Source organism: Calliopsis andreniformis, chromosome 9 (assembly GCF_051401765.1).
Source record: "Calliopsis andreniformis isolate RMS-2024a chromosome 9, iyCalAndr_principal, whole genome shotgun sequence".
Lineage (NCBI taxonomy): Eukaryota > Metazoa > Arthropoda > Insecta > Hymenoptera > Andrenidae > Calliopsis > Calliopsis andreniformis.
The window spans coordinates 11,491,907-11,513,458 of NC_135070.1; the positions used below are offsets into that span (position 1 = coordinate 11,491,907).

General features: G+C 36.0%; 1 protein-coding gene across 1 annotated transcript in view; it reads right to left on the reverse strand.

Annotated features, from left to right (window-relative positions):
* Window positions 1-316: 316 nt before the first annotated feature.
* Window positions 317-21,552, reverse strand: part of Qless (decaprenyl diphosphate synthase subunit 1 qless) — a 37,547-nt gene continuing 16,311 nt past the window's right edge. The window contains exons 2-8 of the mRNA XM_076385345.1: window positions 12,233-12,385; window positions 7,978-8,111; window positions 6,615-6,756; window positions 2,213-2,302; window positions 1,728-1,859; window positions 1,465-1,659; window positions 317-1,348 (exon numbers count right to left, since the gene is read on the reverse strand). Of these exons, the coding sequence (XP_076241460.1) occupies window positions 1,127-1,348; window positions 1,465-1,659; window positions 1,728-1,859; window positions 2,213-2,302; window positions 6,615-6,756; window positions 7,978-8,111; window positions 12,233-12,385 (1,068 nt within the window). The 3' untranslated portion in view covers window positions 317-1,126. The remainder of the gene's footprint in view (window positions 1,349-1,464; window positions 1,660-1,727; window positions 1,860-2,212; window positions 2,303-6,614; window positions 6,757-7,977; window positions 8,112-12,232; window positions 12,386-21,552) is intronic.

Here is a 21,552-nt window from a genome sequence, read left to right on the forward strand (position 1 = left end):
CAGATATTCTTCACACGTTCTAAACAAAACAGTAAATTATGTTGTCCATTAGTACTGGTACCCTTGCAATTGTTGTTCTTTAAAATGCTAAATATGCAAGCAATATTCGCATATTTAACACAGGTTAGTGATATGGTAATTGTTCAATACATTATAACATTTAATTATACTCGTTTTGAAAAAGAAATTTATTATTGCAATTAAGTATAACCATGGTTATACAAAGTTTCATTATTTCGCCAATTCATTTCAGTTTAATATGAAACAATATAATTTATAAAAATGAAATTAGTTAAGTTAATTTATTATAATACCATTATACTAAAAAAAAGTTTTGTTCATTGAATTTAAATTTAATGTTATAAAAATTACTAAAAGAACAATCATGAAAAGTTACCAATCCTAATACACTAATTACTCCTAGTCGTTATTTTATTTACACTTACGATAAACAATATTGATAAAAATCAGGTAATATGTGTACTATGGAGCGAATAAAATATTATCGCTCTTATCTTTACATATTATGTATGGTGCGTTTTTCTTTTGTAAGATATACCTAGGCACTTTCATAAGCGATTTTACGCTTATATATGTATATATAATCTGCATTCAAATTGCCAAATTCTGAACACATATAAAAAATCAATTAAAAAAATTCCATGATAACGCATTTACGCTTCGCTATTGTCTAACAGACAACCATTGTCATGATGCAATAGTCTCTTTTACACTACGCACGCGAAATTTATAAAAATAATTTCTCCCTAGTTTCTCTCCTTTACCTAATTAACTCTCGCTTAACAATCCCGTAGTGAATAACATTTTAAACTTCTATGTTACAAACATACAAGTTTCAACAGAACACTTAAGTACCATCGAGTCGAACACATTCTTCACGAGTCACGAGTGTCGATGTACTGCACATCGGATGTTTTTAAAAGTACCATCAATCTTTTTACATTCGTTCCATTACTTTAGCTCGTGTCGTTTGTCGTTTAAGAGGTACGTTGTATCTTCTTCCATACAAAATGATCGATTGGCTATTTTCGCGAGCCAACGTTAATTCTTCGCGTCTATATAATTCGTTCTTCTTGCGTATATGAAACTGCAATTGTTCACGTTGCTACTTCATACGGTTAAGCACTAAATCGCAGACGACCTGCAAACCTTTTTGGTATGGACTTTCAGCTAAAGATTGTGCAAGTTTTGCAGCTTCGACGCAATGTTTTCGTGCTAAAAATCTCGTCTGGTCGAGACCTTGCGATTTGTGAACCAGCTCGAAAGCTTTCTCGACATCCCCTGGCTCTTGAAACCGACGCATGATCATCGCATTTAATTCTGGGTACTGTAATAAATATGGAAAATAATTACAGGGCCAATGATAAATTAAATAAAAAAATGGTTCTATTATTTAAACTATTTTATTTGCTTATTAAAAGCATTGTAGATACTTATACTTACCCGTTCACATGCAAATAAAACTGGAGCAGTCGCAAGACCAAGCTTGAGGTCAGCTGCAGTAGGTTTGCCCATTGCTGCCAAAGATGAAACAAAGTCCAACAGATCGTCGACTAATTGAAACGCTAAACCAATATTTCTACCGTACTGGAAAGCTAGTTCTGCCATCTGTTCATCAGAATCTGATAGCTGAGCCACCTGCAACAAAAAGTGCTTTTTAGGGCATCAATTCAAGCACAGCTGAATTGAAGAATGATTACACTTACAGCTTTCAGCGAATTGGCAATCAAACTAGCTGTCTTGCGGTACGTTTTCGTGAGATAATGCGCGAATCTCTCATTCTCTGTCTCCTTCGAGCCAAGCTGCATAAATTCACCCTGCACCAGGTCCGACACGACCTGGAAAGCACCTGGACTTGTCAATACTTATCATCAGGATTATATCAGGGTCCTAGAGCACGTGGATACATTTACGCACGCGTAAAGAAACTAACAGAAAAAACATAAATGGAACATAACATGAAACTGTATATTAAGAAGATACTCTATACACAGAATCGCTGTAACTTACGTGACACTCAAAAAGTTTATTGTACTATTTTACTTTGCTTGTTCAAAAAGTAAATTTAAATCGTCTATCTTGAATAGCTTCTACGCGCGAAGAAACAGTTCACGAGTAACTCAAGTTCATTAAATTGAGTAGCTCAATCTCGTATAGAAATGGCTTCACTAATGTGTTTATTAAACTTTACCTGACTGAGCGTGATAGTGACATCGTCGCTTCGAAGTTGCGCTATCATAATCGACGCTACTGCCAAAATGTAATCGCCCGCCATGGCCACCTGAAAGATACGAATTAGGGTTGCTTTAAAACACCTAGAAATTACAAGCTGAAACATATGACGTAAGAGGAACTTTAAACCTTTCAACCCATCGCCCTGGATGACATTCTCTGGACGTGGACCTTTCATTTTTAGGAAAAAGCCGATTACGTACAATGAAGGTACGCGTTTCCTTTCACTGAATATCATTTCGAAATATTCTCGAAGAATGTACACCAAGTGAATGGTTGAAATGCCAAAACAAGCTAATGTAAGTCAAAAAATGAAAGCCACATTTCAAGGGAGAATAAATAGAGATAATAATTGCGGTATTCCGATGTTGAGATAGCAAGAGCCAGTGTCGCGTAGATGAGCACTTCGAATGCAAAGTATCTAATGCTAAAACCACTTTCTTAATAACTTTTAGCACCTGCTAGCTATCGTTCGTAAAATGTTACCGAAGCTCATATTCTGGATGCAACAAACCGTCTAATCTATAGGAAACCTGACTTTTCAAACAATAGTATTTTCTATAATTGACAGGTAATATATTCTGCATTGATGTTGCATTTTATTTGCTCTAGCGTGTGTCTGCATCGCTTACATAACTCAAAGAGGCCACTGTAACTTGAAACAGAAGATTTATTTTAAATGCTAAAGTAATATTTGACGACACTTTCCTGCGGTATTTGTTACTCAACACTGTCTGAAGTGTAAAGATCACCTGAAGTGAACTAGACACGTGTGGAATATGTTATATCTGTCGTCATAGGCTATTTATTTTTGGACAAATGCTGTTTCCGGCATAGTTAATGAACTATCTTACGTCCCACTTCCATGAATTACGAAATTTCAAAGTAAAGGGATGAAATGCCAATCGTGAGTTATGAATATGTATTCAACACTTTGCTAATACCTGGAAATAAATATCTTTATCTGACTTTCATGAGTAACTCAATATATTCTTCAATATTTCTTTTATTCCTGATAAATGAAGCTTTTTGTCGATGTTAATCTAGCGGAGAATCCCTCTTTTCAAATGTTCCTAACGTAAGCATTTTTACGTCATTTGCTTTTTAGAAGGATTTTAGCTTTCTTCAAACTGTAAACAATTCCAATGCAGGCACTTTCGCTATGCCATTTTTCATCGTGAAAAGGTTAAAAAGTCTTATAAGTGAAACGTTGAGTTGTACTTAAGACTGGGCGATTAACCAGCTGAAAAATCAGCGCGTTAGTCGTTAACTTGAACAAACGGATGGACATTTCGTTGTCTCGTGTGACAATGGGTTCGAGATGACAGCTGACTCGTAATTTCGAGTTTCACATCCGGCATCCTCTCGCTTCGTTTTCACGCGCGTCAAAGTGCGACGACATACTGCAGAGTTTCCTTTCGAAAACGTCGTTCTCTTAATCGATTAATATCTCTTTAATACCTCTGATAACGCAATCGGAAAACGTGATATTGTAAAGCCTGCATGAATCAGCGCGGCAAGCAACAGGGTGCAGCCTCTCTACGTTCAGAGTTACTAAATTCACTTGGGAAATAACTTTTGGTCAGTGATTCGTATCGTGAAAACAAGTCAGATTAGACTGCTCAGGAACTGCTGTGATACAATACGGGCAAGTAGAATGTACATCAATTAACAAATTCCATTTCATAACGAAATTTCAAGTCACTGATAGACTTCTAATAATGTAGTAAAAAATCAGGTCATAATGTTGAAATAAAAAGGTAGATAAAAGTTGTGTGAAGTTTTCTATACATTCAATATCATTTTTTTTTAACATATATCGTCTTCGAATTGAAAAATACTGATCTTCATAAATAAAATATTGATTTCATATAAATATAATGAATTACTGAAGAAACATTCTACCATGACTAAACATAGTCGCAGAATCTCTTTGGGTAATTCGTGGTTAACGAAATGGAATTTCAAATTACTTCAAGCCTTGTGCCATGGTCTTGTTACTTGCACGTAACTAGGCGATAACTATTATATGTACACGAGCAAGAAGTCTTTCAATTAGTGTCCCGTTAATATGGCGCTGTTACACAATTCGTTAGCCCAGTGTTGCTTCCAGTCCTCGACACCAGACTTTCGTGGCTGTTTGTCGGCTTTCCATTTCTTTGTAACACGTTAATTTGTTCCTCAAGGCCGTCACACTTTTTAAGCCTTCCAGCAAATCACATACATATGTGATGCATCAGAAGTTGTCGCATTTATGTGGCTTGTAGAAATATATATTTCGTGCCTACTAATTAATTTTAATTGTATTGTACCAGTAACTCCTTGATTAGCAATTACTAGAGAGAGTAGAATGCAAAAAAAGAGGAGCAAAAGTTATAGTAATTTGACACAATTTTTTACTAAAGAAGTAGGTATCCCGTCGTAATATGTAATTATATTCAACTTACTTTTCAGGAATTAATTTCTTATTATTGGTATACATGCCTTACAGTATAGTATAGTTACGAAAATAATTAAAAGTTTTATGTGAAAAAAATTTTAAATCTCGAGTTTCACCGAAACTACGAAATTGTACGCCAGTTTCGCAAGGAAGTCGCTACAATTTAGAGCAACAAGGAACATTAACTCTCTGCAATATAATGAATTATTTAAAGAATTATTTTTATCTTTTAATTTGAAATAATAGAAGGGTAATTCCAAATTCTGCTTTTTAACAAATAAATAGATTTTGTTTTAAATATCGCGAAATAATGCAAAAGAACTGTCTTATCGTGTTAGTTAAACTGTACGCATTTCCTGTAATTTAATTACATATAAGAGGGAAAGGTTTTGTACTAAACATAATAAATCAAGAGATTTGTTAAAGCTCCTGTCAGCAATAAATATTTTTCAATCAACAGATAAATACTAGGTTTAATTGCTTGTTCCTATTTCATTATTCTATTGTTTCAAATGAATAAAATATGAGGCTCGTGAGCTTAATTGCTAAACTATAGAATAATTACTTTACGCGCTGATGAGTAGTAATTAACAATTAATTAGTAAGTCCTGTTAAATGGTAACCATTCCTGCTTGTTCACTGACTTCTAAATCACATGTAGCTAATAGGGAAGAAGTTTTCGAACACAAATAATTAATTCAATTAACGTTAGCCCCTTTTTTGATTCCTATCAATTTTTTTCAAAGATAATTCACATTTCATTGAAATATTAATATAATCAGAAAAGAATATATAAAGTATATCCATCAAGAAAATTAGTCATTTCTACTAATTCAATATTTAATTCAATTTTAAAGAGTCTTATTTTACGAAAAAACAGCACACTATTTTATTTATTTCGTACTCCAGTTCCACAAAAAATTTGCTCAATCCCTGACACACGTCGTTTGCGTTCATAAATGTTGATAGAGACTCGTCTGCTGCTCGCAGACGTGATTTTGAAACAAACAATCGTGATTCGGTTCGTGGCTCCGGCACCAAATACTGCTACCAAGAGATCTAATTGGAAAAATCATTGACTTTCGAGCTAATTTTATGCTATTTCGTCCAAACGTTAAGCACCGTTAATCGTGCAACTGATTTTCTCCCTATACGAACAGAAGAGGTCAGCGCTTCAGTAGATACTCTACGAAATCTCGCCAAGCGTGGCAGCTAGTACGCAGACCAAACCAAGATGGCCCGTTTCCGGTTCCAGGCCAAGAAAGCGTGCACGGTCAGTTCAGCACAGTCGTGAATCGCATTAGCCTCCTTCCTCCACTGGTATTTCAGAGAGAGTTACAGTCTTCATCGATCGTCGCGACAAACGATTGATTATCGAAATTCACGGTGTATCGTGTAAAACTTCAAGCACGAGGGATGTTTGTTAACTCGACTCAAGTATGTTAATATTGAAACGAGCGAAGACCAAGGGAGCGTTTAACCCTTAAGACTGAATCCATTTTGCTTGCTGTAAATCCCGATTTTTTAAACTTCTTTCGAATTTTTTTTTCTTAATTAATCCTATGAACATTTGACTGGTGCATAAAAAATAGAGTCTTCAATAAGTATCCCATAAGAAAGAAATAGTCGCGAAAAAATGGATACGATGTGCCCAAAAATCAAATGTGTCCATAAGGAAGCGATAAAAAAAGATCAAAAAAGATCAAAAAGCGGTTCGATAACCGACGATTCTCCAGTTACATAACTGGGAATATCAGACACACGATAATAAGATCACACTATAAATTTTTTCCTGTATTTTGAAGGTATTACAGTTTCGAACACACGTCATCGGTCAGTAAATCAGCCGAATTCGAGATTCGCTGAACCTCGAAGTCCAGCTTCTTCTCAGACCTTGGCCAGAAAATAAAGCGAATCTTACCTTCTTTTGGCTCCAGACCACGTTAATCGAAGGTTTACCGCGGCGGAAGTTTGGCTGGTCGATTACGTCGTCGTGCACTAACGAGGCGTTGTGCATCATCTCGGCGACCATCGCCACTTGTCGTTGCGTTGCCAAGAGATCACTGGAACAAAAAGTTTCTATTCATTACTAATTATCGATCTACGATGCATTTTGGATTAAAACATTTAAATACCTGCCATACCTTTACAAAAACGTTCGATATACTCGATAGATAAGGATTCTAACAGTCTTATTATTATAGACGATTGCATTTAATAATCTGTTAACAACTCCCTCCTTACGAATATGATTATAAACAACTATCAGTGATTTTAAACAACCGTGTAAAAAGAACATCATTATATACTTAATAACACAGGAAGTCCTCGTGACGCACAGAGTCAGCTCATTTGATTGCAATTACAGAACTACAAAATCCTGCTAGTATGAATATTTAGGATTAATTCTACATGGAAGTGATTAAATTGTTCATGCATTTCTAACTGTATTGCCAGTGGCAAATGACTTGACTATACATTTGTATCTGTTATCAAATCTCTGATTACATTCACTCTGCAGAAATATCATGGTAAATGAGTAATAGATATTAGAAATGGAAAAATCTCAGACGAAACAATGGAAACAGTGAATACGACGGTTCATGATTTAAGTAGACGAATTTCGCTGGCATCATGATTCAGCCATGAATGCAGGGAGAAATTGACAAGATTGTATTTTGTATTCATGAGTGCAGAAAGTAAATGACCCTCATTATAATGAATGAGCGTTCCTTTGTCTATTTACTCTTCGCAAACTACTACGAGTGACCGAGCAAAAATTTAAAGAAGCGGCTCGAAGAATTTGGCACGTCTCCTGCATGAAACTCAGCAGCCTCTTCTCACTCGACCGATTATATCCGCTGTGATTCGAATGGCGAAGTCATGCTTACCATTATTTACAATTCGTTGAGCATATGCGATAGCATACGCTACACTAGTTTTTATTCGCACGCAACGCCTCATTCATATTCATCGTTGTCGGTGAACTGACGACAGCAAGTAATTGCTTTCGAAGTGATTTCTCGAATTTGAAACACAATTCCGTCTCATTATAAATTCTTGGAATATTTTCAAACAGACCACTTCATTAAGTTACTTAAACAAGATCATCGATTGCTGTTTATCTTATCTAAAACGATCGTATGTTTGCAGAACATTTGATGCCGCGACGAAAGATAAGAGCGCATTTAAATTAGCGGTAGCGCTTTAATCGCCGAGGAACGTAAAAATTGATCAACAGCGAACTTGAGAGAATCCGCAAAGGCGTGCCTCTCACAACTCACTTTCTTTCCTTGTGGTAATTGATAGCCCGTGCCATGAGAATTGCTACCATCGGCCGCAATGCCTTTCCCTTGCCGTCGAAGTAGTACGTCGCCATAGTTTGCAACTCCTCCTGCGTTGTGTTCCTGACGAGGATCTGGAACAATGGTAGACGTAACCTTGACTTCGAGCAGTGAAACGGAATTCTGGTTATTAAGAAAAATGCAACGCTCTCATCTTCAGCGGACTAATTAATGTATTTATGCGGTATAACACAGATTTACAGGATTTTACTTGCGAGGCAGAAGATTTTCCAAGTGCAGTTCTCTGCTATTTCATGAATTCATCCCCAATCATTTAAGTTACTAGTAGCTGAGAACTGCTTTAGAACTGTTATCTATTAATAGATAATCATTACAAAATTTTACGTACTTTCCAGATTTTAAATTTTCCAAGTGTAATCTGTTGCTATTTCACGAATCCACCTCTAATCATTTAAGTTCCTAGCATCTGACACCTGTTATAATTCGTGATTCCCAAAAGAAATCAGTACTTAAATCGACATCACATAAGTCCTCGCTTATCTGATATCAGAAATGACTCTTGATCCATTATATTTTCCCTAATAACATAACATGCATCGAGTTCACTGAACTATCATCGAGAGCAAACTAGTTATCAGTCCGAAACAGTTAGAATATGTATTCAAAGTGACGTTGAACCAGTTAGGCGCGCACGAATCGGTACACAGTATTTCAATTCAATGCAGGCGTTACATATTTTATTCTAAACCAATTTATCAAGCGCTGGTGCTCGCGCATAGACAATCGATGTCCATAAGCCGATGATGATTCGCATACGTGACGAGCCCAGTCGGTAGTTGGTTGTAAGCACCATAGAAGAAGGAGAGGAACAAGTAAAAGCGGAGGAGGATCGCTTTGAATTCCAGCCGCGACACCTGCTGAAAGTTCGTCCTGGAATTTGGCCAAAGTCGAAAGGAACGTTCGTTAGCGGCTCGTTTTGCAAACTTACGTCAGAGACAGTTTCCGTGTGTCCATTTCGGCCATGTCATCGGAAGTTACACGACAAAACCCCTGCACACGGATCGACTTACTGACGATCTTAACTGTAAACGCACGTATGCAACACTGCATTGCTCGAAATAATTATATCACCTGCTGGATTGAATGTATCAGGCGATAAAGATACCTTGATTAGCCTATAAAAATTGTACAGACGATACACAGAGATTGCAGATGTTTTTTCTATGAAAGTAGCCAGACGTTCAGAGTTTGAATCAAGTAAGATCGTTACTGCAAAGTTGCAATTGCAGTTTCCACATGAAGTACATCTACGACAAAAGTAGCCATACGAAGTTAGATTTCTCTAAACTGTAAGAAGCTTAGCTCACTGAATTTCTATGTCTTTGCTTAGAAAAGAGTTATAGCTTGTTCTACTTCTTGGAATCACCCTCTGGTAGTTGAGCATCACGGTAAGATCACTATCTTGACTGCACAGTATTTCTCCTATTCAATACATTTCTGTAGAGTTCAAAGTCGCTTACTAATGCAACGCTTTCACCATAGACTATTCCATAAATTCAACTTGAGTAATCTTAAATGAAAGAATTAAAATTGAGGTTTCATTAAGCATCCCTTTGAAGAAAATGATCAGCTGAACTTTTAGTTAAGTTCTATTCTTTCGAAGATTTCTATACACGAACAAATTTCAATTCAACTTTCGTATCACACTTTGGCAACTATTCAACCTGCGTATTCTTTTTAACGTACAGAATTAAACATAGACATCCTTAATTTAGATACTTAATCGCCTTTAAACTAATATTTCTATTTATTAGCTCAAAGAAAGTAGAGCGAAACGAAAAGTCGCATTCTTTCGTCGCATTAGACTCCGCGAATTTACGTTCCACTCTTTGAGTACCGGAAGACAAGGACATGCGACTAGCTACTGTTTATAAGTATACCAATTCTTTTTAATTTTTCTATGATAATGTCATAATTTCCTACAATATGTAACCTAGAAAGCTAAGAGTAACAAATTATGCCATAGAAAATTTCGAGCAAAAATTAGTCAACTTTAACTGACGATAACGCAGCGAAAAATTATCGTAGAATCATGATCTTTTTTTTACATTGAAGCTTGACATTTTTACTTTCAGACACTATGTCTCGATTTTAAGTTTAATACTTCCCTACCATTGTAAACCCTTAAATCTGAGGGTATGTTTGTTACGTTGAAAACTACAAAGTTTGACGGGATACACAGATTTGCCAAAATTTTTTCCGGGGATTTCGTTTGCAGCAGCATAAAGTTCGATCCTTTCCCTTTAATTTACAAAAAAAATCAAGTCGCTGCGATTTTTTTTCGCAAAGTTACAGCGCTTTAAAGTAAACCTTGTATTTTTGTTATGTATCCATACTATCAGATATACTGTATAAATGCAAGCATAAAGTTCGATCCTTTCCCTTTAATTTACAAAAAAAATCAAGTCGCTACGATTTTTTTTCGCAAAGTTACAGCACTTTAACGTAAACCTTGTATTTTTGTTATGTATCCATACTATCAGATATACTGTATAAATGCAAGGTTTACTTTAAAGCGCTGTAACTTTGCGAAAAAAAATCGCAGCGACTTGATTTTTTTTGTAAATTAAAGGGAAAGGATCGAACTTTATGCTGCTACAAGCGAAATTCCCGGAAAAAATTTTGGCAAGTCCGTGTATCACATCAAACTTTACAGTTTTCAATGTGACAAACATACCCTCAGATTTAAGGGTTTACAATGGTAGAAGAGTTTTAAACTTAAAATCGAGACATAGTATCTAAAAGTAAAGATCTCAGGCTGCAGTTTAAAAAAAAAGATCATGGTTCTACGATGATTTTTGATGGAGTTATCGTCACTCAGTAATTTTGTTGAGCAGTGCATTATACTACGAGTATGACCTCCACGCCAAGTTCCCAACAACCTTCGCCAGCTAATTAATCGAGGAATCATATGAACCATTCTACTCAATGACACGTAATTGCGTGACGAGTCGCGTTATAGCGTTCCATGGTGCAATGAGAAAAGTGCTTTCTAAACGCGTTTGCATGCGCATACGCAAACACAATGGCATCTAGCCGCGACCGTGAGTAAAAGTTCTACTCTTGGCCATATATGCAGACCGTGAAGTCGCGGGCCTGCTTTCGCTAGCGCTTGAAGCGCCTTAAACAGAGGCGCCCTGTCGTGAAAATGGCATTCCTCACTATAAATATTTATAATTATGTGTCGCGAACGACCGTCTCGTCGTGTCGTCTGGAAGCTAGACGACAGACGAAAAGAGAATCCCAGCGGCCAGGTGTACCGTCACATCGCGTAACAACGAAAGTACCGATGATGCAAATCGATGAATTCTCCCCTCTACCGCCTTCACAGGCGAGATTACTAGTGACACTGTTTTTCTTTCCGGTCTGATCGAACTCTTCCTGTTTGCTCGCCCTGACGGAAGTATTTGGCGATTCGGATCGAATCGGTGCGGTTTGCACCAAAAATGGCAGCAGGAAATTGATTTCGATGAATCGTTCGATCCGCCTCGAGGAATGCAACGCAGGCCAGAGAGTACCTGAGATCGAGATCGGGAATCGAAGTTTGTATAGAAATACGTTTCGTTATCTTGAGATAATTTCGTATCTTTTAGAAGAGTCTATAAAAAAAGTGAGCAACTTAGCTGTGATGGAAACATCACTATTTCTTGTTTTTTTTTTTTTTTTTCTATTTTGGATATGTGTGGGTAATTTATACTACTAGAGAATAACTTTAATTATTGTTATTCTGTAGTTTCACTTACAATTAGCTAGTGGCTAGTAATAACTGCGCTTATGAGGAGATAGAAATACTTCTAATTACTATATTAGGTGAAAGATTGTCTCTAATTAAGTTGTTATAGAACACTGAATGAAGAATTTACTAATTCTCTTATTCTTAGTTCAAGCCACGCTTTCTTTCGCTGCCATGTTTTGACGTTTCTATAGTTTCACGAAATCTATAAAAAGTACGTAATTTGTATTTCTTTTTACGGGGTTCGACTTCCACATTCTTCTGCGTAATTGAACCGATCGTTACGTGGAACGGGATGCATTTCTTTTTCTAGAAAGCGACGGAATGAAACGTGCAAACAATTAAATCGATAGTAACGAGAAAGATTTGTGAATTAAAACGACGACTTCTCGCCATTCATAAGAATAATTTGAGCGTAAGCATATGACAGGTGTGACTCACCTCCCGTATATCGTCGTAGATATCCTTAAGATCATCTTCCAGAAGGCGGTATGGATCGACTTGGTAATCGTGCAAAGATCCGGGTAACTGTGTTTGCATGGAACTCATCATTCTTGTGACATTCGTCCTGTAGACTCGCGAGCTTGGTCTACTCTGTAAAAAGAAAAGAAAAATTTATTGTTAGTGGAAAAATTGATCATAAAACATGAACAATTTCTGTATGAAGAAGACAATTTCACATTTGTACGCTGCATCGAATATTTGACGGATACTGGTTCCACCAATAAAATGAAAGGACAGATAACATAAGTATTTAATTTTTCAAGTTGACTATTTGTATCAAAGTTGTGGATTAGTTAAGATCCAAACATATAATTCCGCCTAGAAAGTACGTCTGTAATATTATATGACCTATAATTATGAAGCAATATCACAGAAATGAATTGCATGAATTTTAACGATCGAACTAGTCAGCGCGTGCACTCGTAAATACGATACAAATTAAAATAATTACTTTATGAGCGTATCATCCACGCTTAGTTAGCAACTATATCGAACGACAATAACGCGTGATATACTGATTTAGTCTGCCTATATATTGTCTACTGCTACTTCGCGCGCCGCGGTTGACTTATCGTCGATTTTACTACTTGGAATCCATACGAAGGAATCACTTCTGCTTTTCCTTCCACAAATATGCGATTTCTAATTTCTGATCACTTTCCTTTTAATTTCGAATAATGACTGATTATATTTCGAAATAATTTAGACTACTATCTCATAAAATTTCATAAATGATTTGATCCAATCGATCAAAAGAGAAATATATGTGATTTTAACACGTTGACTGTCACACTAAATTCACTAAAAATAAGATCACTTTGGCAGTGTCTCTAACTTAAAACAGATATATTTTTAATTCATTTCTATATTTAGGTATCCTAGAGTGTTCTCCTTGCTCTAGTTACCTGTCGCTATAACATTCTTCTCAAAAATCATTCCTAATAGTATACATCAACCTAACTTACAACGATGTAAAAATCGTCACCAATAAACATACGACTGACATGACAGTCAATGTGTTAAATACCTACATCAAGGAAGTACTCTAAACGCTTCTATCTTCACAGTGAACAACTATCATCCTCATCGTTCTTCCATCAGAGAATTCCCTTCAATTCCCCCAGGGTACCAGTTCAGAATCCTTGCTCCCATTTCAGCAATCTCTAGACCTTATCGTTCTCTCTCGCAACGTTTGAAGCAGAACAGGCGTGCGGCCAGCGTTCGATAGTCTTCAGGCGATTTCGTCTCGCTAGAGGCGAGGGCCGCCCCTCGAATACGTAATAGGACGTTTCTTCACAAAGTGGCAACTGTTATTTACTAAATCCATCATTCCTATGACTGTTTACGTTTGGTCGGCACGTAATCGCGACGAAGACGACAACGAGGAGCGTGCCTTTTTCCCAGTTGTCGGCACTCGAGCGGCGGCCTCAGTGCCAAGACGGCATTCTTTCGCTTGCGGTGTACATCGACGCCTACTTTCGTCATCGAAACTTGATTCTGATTCCCGGCGATTTCTTAGCATTCACCGCGTCGCGCGCGAACGTACGCTCGCGAGTCACGGTTTGTCGGTGACCAACGGCGCGCGTGAGATCAGCCGAGAGGATTGGGCATGTCAGGATGCAGTAAATGGCACTGACGTCGTTTCACAAGTTCGCCACTTTGCCGGCGGATTAATTGAGGCCACGACAGGTAAATAATACCGTCTCCTAGGGACGTTAAACGCGGACGAGGTGGCTGTAACTGCGCATCACTTTCAGGTGAACAACTCGATAACGAAGATGAACGGTTATGGGATTGAAGAGTTCCCGTTCGCATAAAGCCTGGCCAGTTCGTTGATGGGACAGGAAAAAGAAGGGTAATATCGAGAGATATTGCTATGATTGAATTTCTTTTGCTTTAAGGATATCTATGTATGGAAGTGGTCTAATGTTATGATATTTTATACATAACTAGGAGAAGAGCTCTTTCAACCATACCACTTATATCTTAATGAGTCTCTGTCAACTTAGTCTGTTGAAAAATTTAATGATTTGCAGATTTGAAAATCTAAAGATTTGAAGATTTGTATATCTATAGGTTTGAAGATTTGAAAATTTCAAGATATGGGGAATTCAAGATTTGAAGACCTGAAGATTTGGAAATTTTTAAATTTGAAGATTTGGTGAATTCAAGATTTGAAAATTTCAAGATGTAGAGATGTAAAAATTTAAAGATTTGAAGATTTGAAAATTTGAAAGTTTGAAAATTTGAAAATTTGAAAATTTGAAAATTTGAAAATTTGAAAGTTTGGAAATTTAAATATTTCAAGATTCCAAGATTTTGAGATTTCAATATTCGAAAAATTGAACGTTAAGTACATTCTTACATCTGTCTTCTATCTAATCATACAGATTTGACGACGCACGATCAGTCCTATTTGTTCAACTGACATGACATATAGCAGTCGGTCAACTTGAAGCAAAATACTCGGTATGTTTATAGGAGGACATGCAACATTGAGCAATGACCGTGTTCGATGTGTGTCCATGCGTGTCATGTGATTTCCACGACGCGGTGTCCGCTTATTACATTCTTGGATAACTAGTTTAATGGCAACAGGCAAGTTCACTACCCCACTTTTACCTCTCGCATATTACTCCGTTACTCAAGGCCAGCGCCAAAGAAAATAACGCATCGACGAAAAGACTGAAAGGTTAAAATAGTTCACGCACAAACCCGATTCCCTCCTTTTCCACTTACGGGACCGGAGATTTTTCTATCACATTCACGACACTGAACCTGTAGCCAGTATGTAAGAAATAAAATGCGAGAACTGGAAACTGTTAGCTGCATGCAACAAGAAAATCTTAATGAATATACTACTACTTCCGTTACCTATGTTATGGAGAGTTTCATATATTACTAAATAATGTTAACATAACTGTCTTTATAAGCAGACCTTTCATATTATACACAGAAGAAAACTTGATATTACTACTAAGAAAATAACCAACTGCGTGAATGAAGAGTTTTAATGACTATTACTGTACAATTTATGTACATTCTTAAAATTTGAATTAATTTCAATAATTATTTGAAATAAATTTGAAACCTGTCTACCTTTAGCCTACAGCTAAATCCATCAATAAAATGGTGACAGATTATCATTCCTCGTCCTACCCAAATGGAGATTTGACGTCCTTCATATTTCTCCTATTGCTAATCATAATCGTACATTTATAAATTTGAATTCTAATAAAGTATACTTTCACCAAAAAGACAGATCCCCACTCCCCTCGAACCAAGTTGCTCGACTAGCAACGAAATTATTCTCTATGATAGAAAATACGTGTCAAGAAATCCCACACGAAATTATTGTCGATTGAAATTTCGGCACGTGAGATGATTCGATAACTCGTCTGAAAGCTGGAAGAGTTGGATAAGTTCGAAAGAATGTGAAAGTACGTGAACCGTTTCGAGCTATCATGTCGTATCGTCGATGGCGGCAAAAGATTCTCATTCATGAGATTCAATGCATCGAAGTGTCTCAATCATGCTTTATGCAAAACAGACAATTTTCAGAGAAACACTGTACCAAAAGAAAAAGTTGCTTACCGTCTAGAATGATAGAAGGATTATGGAATCCATCTAGAATGACACATAATGTACGTAACGATTAACTCATATACCTCTCAGAGACATGATAATGAAGTCCCCCTCTATCTTCGTCTGCAAGAACTTTCTTAAATTCCTTGTTATTTTCGTCGTGGACAGGTGGTGAACATGCAAATTTGATCTATCAATTATATCACTCGTCGAAAGTGAGATATTTCCGAGTTTGATTTCAAAAAATTGCTCAATAGATAGAAATAGTAGCTTAAAATAGATTCTATAATCTTCTTCACTCAATCTACCTGAATTACTAATCTGGAAATCAGTGAAAGTATTAAGCAAACATTTCTCTTTTTTCATTTGACATTACTCGTTTGAACGGATCTCTCAAAAAGACGACGATGGTTAAAAAGGTGTAGAAAGAATTTGCAAAAACGATTACTGTTATTCACATAGAATAAAAGGAACGGAAGGAGCTCAGTCTACATCGTTTCCTTTAATCCTGTTTACCCCATTACTCGAATTGAGTAATAATCATGTCTTTTTACTCTAAGCATGTCTAATTATTTCCAGTCTAGTTGAAACGAATCAGGTGTAATTCTGCTCGTGCCTGAGGTACCTCTATACTTTCAGCTCTTGCCGAGCACTAATGCTCGTTAGTTACTAAGCTGATTTTCGCTTAGTAAGCTGACACACAGATTCATTCTTTATTACATTTTTTAGTTATTCTCTCACTTGACCCATAAACGCGTGTTTCACAACTAGTGCTATTGACTGCAAAATCTAGTTCGATCGGAACCTCGTGGAGGTAAAAACGGTTCGTTGAATTCTTCGATCGACCTGTACGCATCTTAGAGGTAATTTATTCAGTGTAAAAGTCAAAGATCAGCCACGTGTTCAGTATTTCGGGAATGAATGTGAGGACACACCTTGCGTACACGTGTTGCGAATATGATATACCTACATAATTCGTCGCACTCGACTAATGACTTCAAAATTCCTTTGCTTTACGACCACATAACTCTGTCATAAGTACGATTATTTTCAGGCTTAATGGACACCTCGTAATCTGATAGTACAATTGTACTTGATATTCATAATATCGTCCATTCACTATTTTTTATTACGAGAAACTTTATATTCAAATCCACCTGGAAGTTCCCCAATATTTCTATAATTGAAAAGCCAAACGCAATATAAAATATTTTTCAAAACCATATTCGCTGATGCTGCGCTCTAAAAGTAACACTGAACCTTGGTGATGTTAATTTTATACTGGACGGACACGATTAACATTCGTCATTATTCATTGTTGTTTCGAGGAAGGGACGAGATTTTAATTACAATTAGCAGCGACGTTGTTTTGAGAACGAAATGAAATTCACTTCGAAATCAAAATTGACATAGGGATGCAAGGAGTCTTCTGACAAAATAATACATGTGTTCAATTAAGAATTATTGATGAAAAATCATTTTTGGAGAATATTTGTGGAAATACAGAAAAATATTATTGTTAGGAATAGCAACATTTTTTTAACGACTTTCGTAATTTGTCATCATAATATGTAGAGTAATATGATTATGATTGAAGACTTTTTTATCGAACTGGTTTTCCTTTCACTCATATAAATATGAATAATTATATTCACTTGTTGTATCTATCCTAATATTAATTTAACCTTGTTACAGAATCTCGAAGAATTGAATATCGATCTGCGAAGTTCCAAAATCTGCGAAGTTCTGAAATTTCATTGGATCATTTCATAATTTTATGACTTCATAGACTTCAGTACGTATTAGTAATACTTATGCACGGTTTAACGAGCGTAACTCCTAAACAATGAATACCCATTTCAGATGTACATGCATGCTTATGCAACGCTTTAGAAAATGTTTTTTAACGGTCCGTATTTTTTTTCTTTTATTAAAGAAGAGCAAGAACTTTTTATGGCATTGATCTAAAGAATGCGCACATTGGATGGCGCAAGATTACACGTCTGATGGAAGTGCTTCTGTCGCAAGACCCTCCTTAAGTCGCACCTGTAGTCTCTGTTTGAAAGGAACTACAAGAAATATAAGAAAAAATACAAATCTCTTGAACCTTCTGATGAGCTTAATGAATTTTCATCGTTTAGTCTAGAGAGAAATGTCCCCGTTCCAATTAAAATCGTTAGAAATCGTTATTTACTTTGCATCGAGACTTTGCATGACACGAAATATGTTTAAAGAAAAAAACAGTTTAGAGTTGAATGTACTTTTGTTATTGAAATGATACAATGTGTTAACGCGTGTAAACGTAACATAAGTAAAAGGTGTAGTAAATTGAACTGAGTCACGAATGTGAATTGAAACTGAAGTGTAATGAACCGTATCGATGAAAGACATAATCAATTACCTCATCTCAAATATGTACTTGCCGACTATGTTTGCATTCCTTGGGAAATAGTCATTACGTTTTAGAGTATGAAATAAGTTTCAATACACATAGGTATTGATTTGCGAATCATTGCGCTATCTATATCATATTAAATAAACGCACGCTTATAAATTCGTGTCAGTACAATTAATAAAAAGAACTTGAATTAAATAATTTGTCTATTAACTGAAGTCAGTAGTTGTATATATACTACGTTACACGGTAGACCTAATAAAAACTGGTTTTACTTAAGACACAAATTGCCGCTACAGTTGCAATCATTTATGTTGCAAACCTAGTTTTTTACGTTTGATTACGAGAGTACTTTACGATTGTAACTTTATTGCAATAATGTATAATTTTTTACAACGAAACCATTGTGTACAAGTTTGTTATATCTTTTTTAAACTAAAAACAGATTGGAAAATAAATGTAAAAGGAATTGCTCTTCTTTTATTTGTATAGTCTAATTCTGCAGAGTTAACTTTCACGTGGTCATTGCAATTTCCCAATATTTGATTTTCTGTCATGTAATGACTAATAGCACAACGCTATATTAAGCAAAATTATGCCATATAATACTTCTCGATTCGAACTGACCAGGTGGTAACCATTGCATCATAGTCGTGACTTTGCCCTATACGTTTATGAACTGTCAAGACTGATTAAAAAGAAAAATGTTATAACTGACGAAGGACTGTATAAGAGAATCTTCTTAAATTGAATATAGCCGGTTTGGTGTTTCTGTAAAAGGTGAAAGTGAGGTTACATAGCCGAACAGATTTTCGATATAAGGTGAAATGTGGCAATGTTAAAATTCATCGACGAAACTGAAAATTTGGAGAAAATAGTTGCCACGACTGCTTTGGGGAAAGAGAAGATGGAACCACCTTAATTATTAATTCTAAATGAAACTGATTCATTAATTCGAGTTCAATGGATCTTCTCGACCATTGCACAAACTATTACGAATATATCTACTATATAAGATCTCTTAAAATGTTTCAATTTCGAATTCCGAAACTCATCAAGAACAATATTTCATGAGCTTGATATTTCTTCATCACCTTACCATCTAAAGCTTTGTTTAAGCAAGTACAGATAATTAGGGTTCTATAAATTGAGTAAATAAATTTCTCAATAAATCAAGGAATATACTGCAATCGGCAAACACTTTCACATGAAACGGAACTCTACAAAGACTTCGAAGTTCATACATATTCCACGGCTTGCCAAAGTAAACGCATCGTTAGAAATTAATTTTCATCGGAATTACTGCAATCTGTTTTTAAAATGAGGGTCACGTATTTATTCTTGTACGTGTGCGATTTGCTATGCATTTTTCTTTTTTTCTCCAACTCACGTGAAATATGTGAAATGTTGCGACACGTTCTTTATCCAATTGAATGGAGAGCCAGAAACCATGATATACCGATTCACGTGAAATCACAATTAATCAAACAAGGATCGAGGATCCCGCCGCGAGTAATACGAAATCGGTTGAGAAGAGTAATACGCAACCTTCGTAAAGACGCCTACCTTTGGACTCTATCTTGCGGCTCTCCATGAAGCGACCACAAAATGCAAGTCATAGGTGTAGAAGATTTTCAAGGTGTAGGACTACTTAGTAGAACACGATTGTTAAAGTGTTGTAAGAGATACCTATGAACACAGAATATGGAACCTTGGTAAGTACCTATATAGGCAACACTCACCTTCCTTTTGTCCAAAACCTAATACTTAATTTTAGAATTCCAAATTGCTTCGATTCACTCCGTTACATATTCAAATTTTCAAATAAGTGGATATTTAAATATTCAAATTTTCAAATCTTCGAATATTTAAATATTCAAATTTTTAAATCTTCGAATATTCAAATTTTTAAATCTTCAAATATTCAAATATTCAAATATTCAAATTTTCAAATCTTCAAATATTTCAATTTTCAAATATTCAAATTTTTACATTTCTATGTCTTTCAAGAAAATAAGGCTATGGAGCTCCTTCAGTAGATTCTATTAATCCAATCATACTGTGCGAATCAGCTTTATCAGCGAATGACAACGTCAAAGAAGATTCAGAATTTCGAAATCTTGCGACATACATTTTTGTAGCTTCTTGTTACTATGGAAAGCTGTTTCATCCTATTAGGCATTAAGCTGTGTCAAAAAAATTCAATAGAATTCAGAAACTCTAGATAACTAGAGATGATGATGACAAGTTCAATCTCCACAACGCACAAGAAGCATTCATCATCGAGTTATTTGACGATTTTCAGTTTCATCGAGTCGAAGGACGCTTTCACCTTGTCATTAGAATCGACAATAGAGCGTGCATTTTCCACACGAAAAAATGTGCATGGCTCGGTAAAATAGCGATTCGTTTCTTATGTAATTAGAAGAGAGTATTACGTCTCTGTTTGCAGCTGATGTCATGGATAGATTAGCAGTTGAAATGTGACAGGTTACTCTACTGATTGGTCTCGTCAGTCACGGTAACGTCAGAGTTGAAGTAACTTTACATCTCCGCGAGTTGCAATCTACGAACAGTTCGTTCAACTTTGGCAAATAACGCAGCAAAAAGCAAAAGTCAATGAAACGAAAACATCGGGTCGACTAGTCTTGCCTGAGACATCGGCGATACGTATCTTAATGGATCCGAAAGATTATTCGCTTGTTGCAAAAACCGTATTTCGTTTCATAATCATGATTTATAATGCGTATTTACATTCGAAGATGCGCTGATACTATCTCTTTTTGGCTTCTTCAAAAATCGATGGCTTTTACTTTTACCTGTCCCATGGGACACAATAAATATTTTGTATTACTGCAGCGTGAAAGTGAGTAGCATTCGATTAACAGATAAGTACAAATTCAAGAATTTCATGATTTTGTTATGGAAAGACATCTCTTTGGGGACATTCTTCTATAAAGGAGTGAAAGTTTTTCTTGCTAGGCAAACAGGCGCGACTGTTTGTATTCCAAAGATTTGGCAACGACACGATTCAAGTGTCGAACGCTGCTTGCTCTTCGCAGCTTGGTAAAAATGAGTTTCCCTTTTCATTCACGCTATCTGAGCCGTTTCTCGACTCTGCGACTTTTTCTTTTTCACTTTTACTTCGCTTTATGCCGCTGCAAAAGCAATGATATCTAATGATAATAAATTACGTAACATGAAAAAGAATCGTAAATAAATAAGTGACAACAATGTATTATGTACAATTAATTTTCTGCTTTCAGCAATCCTGCTA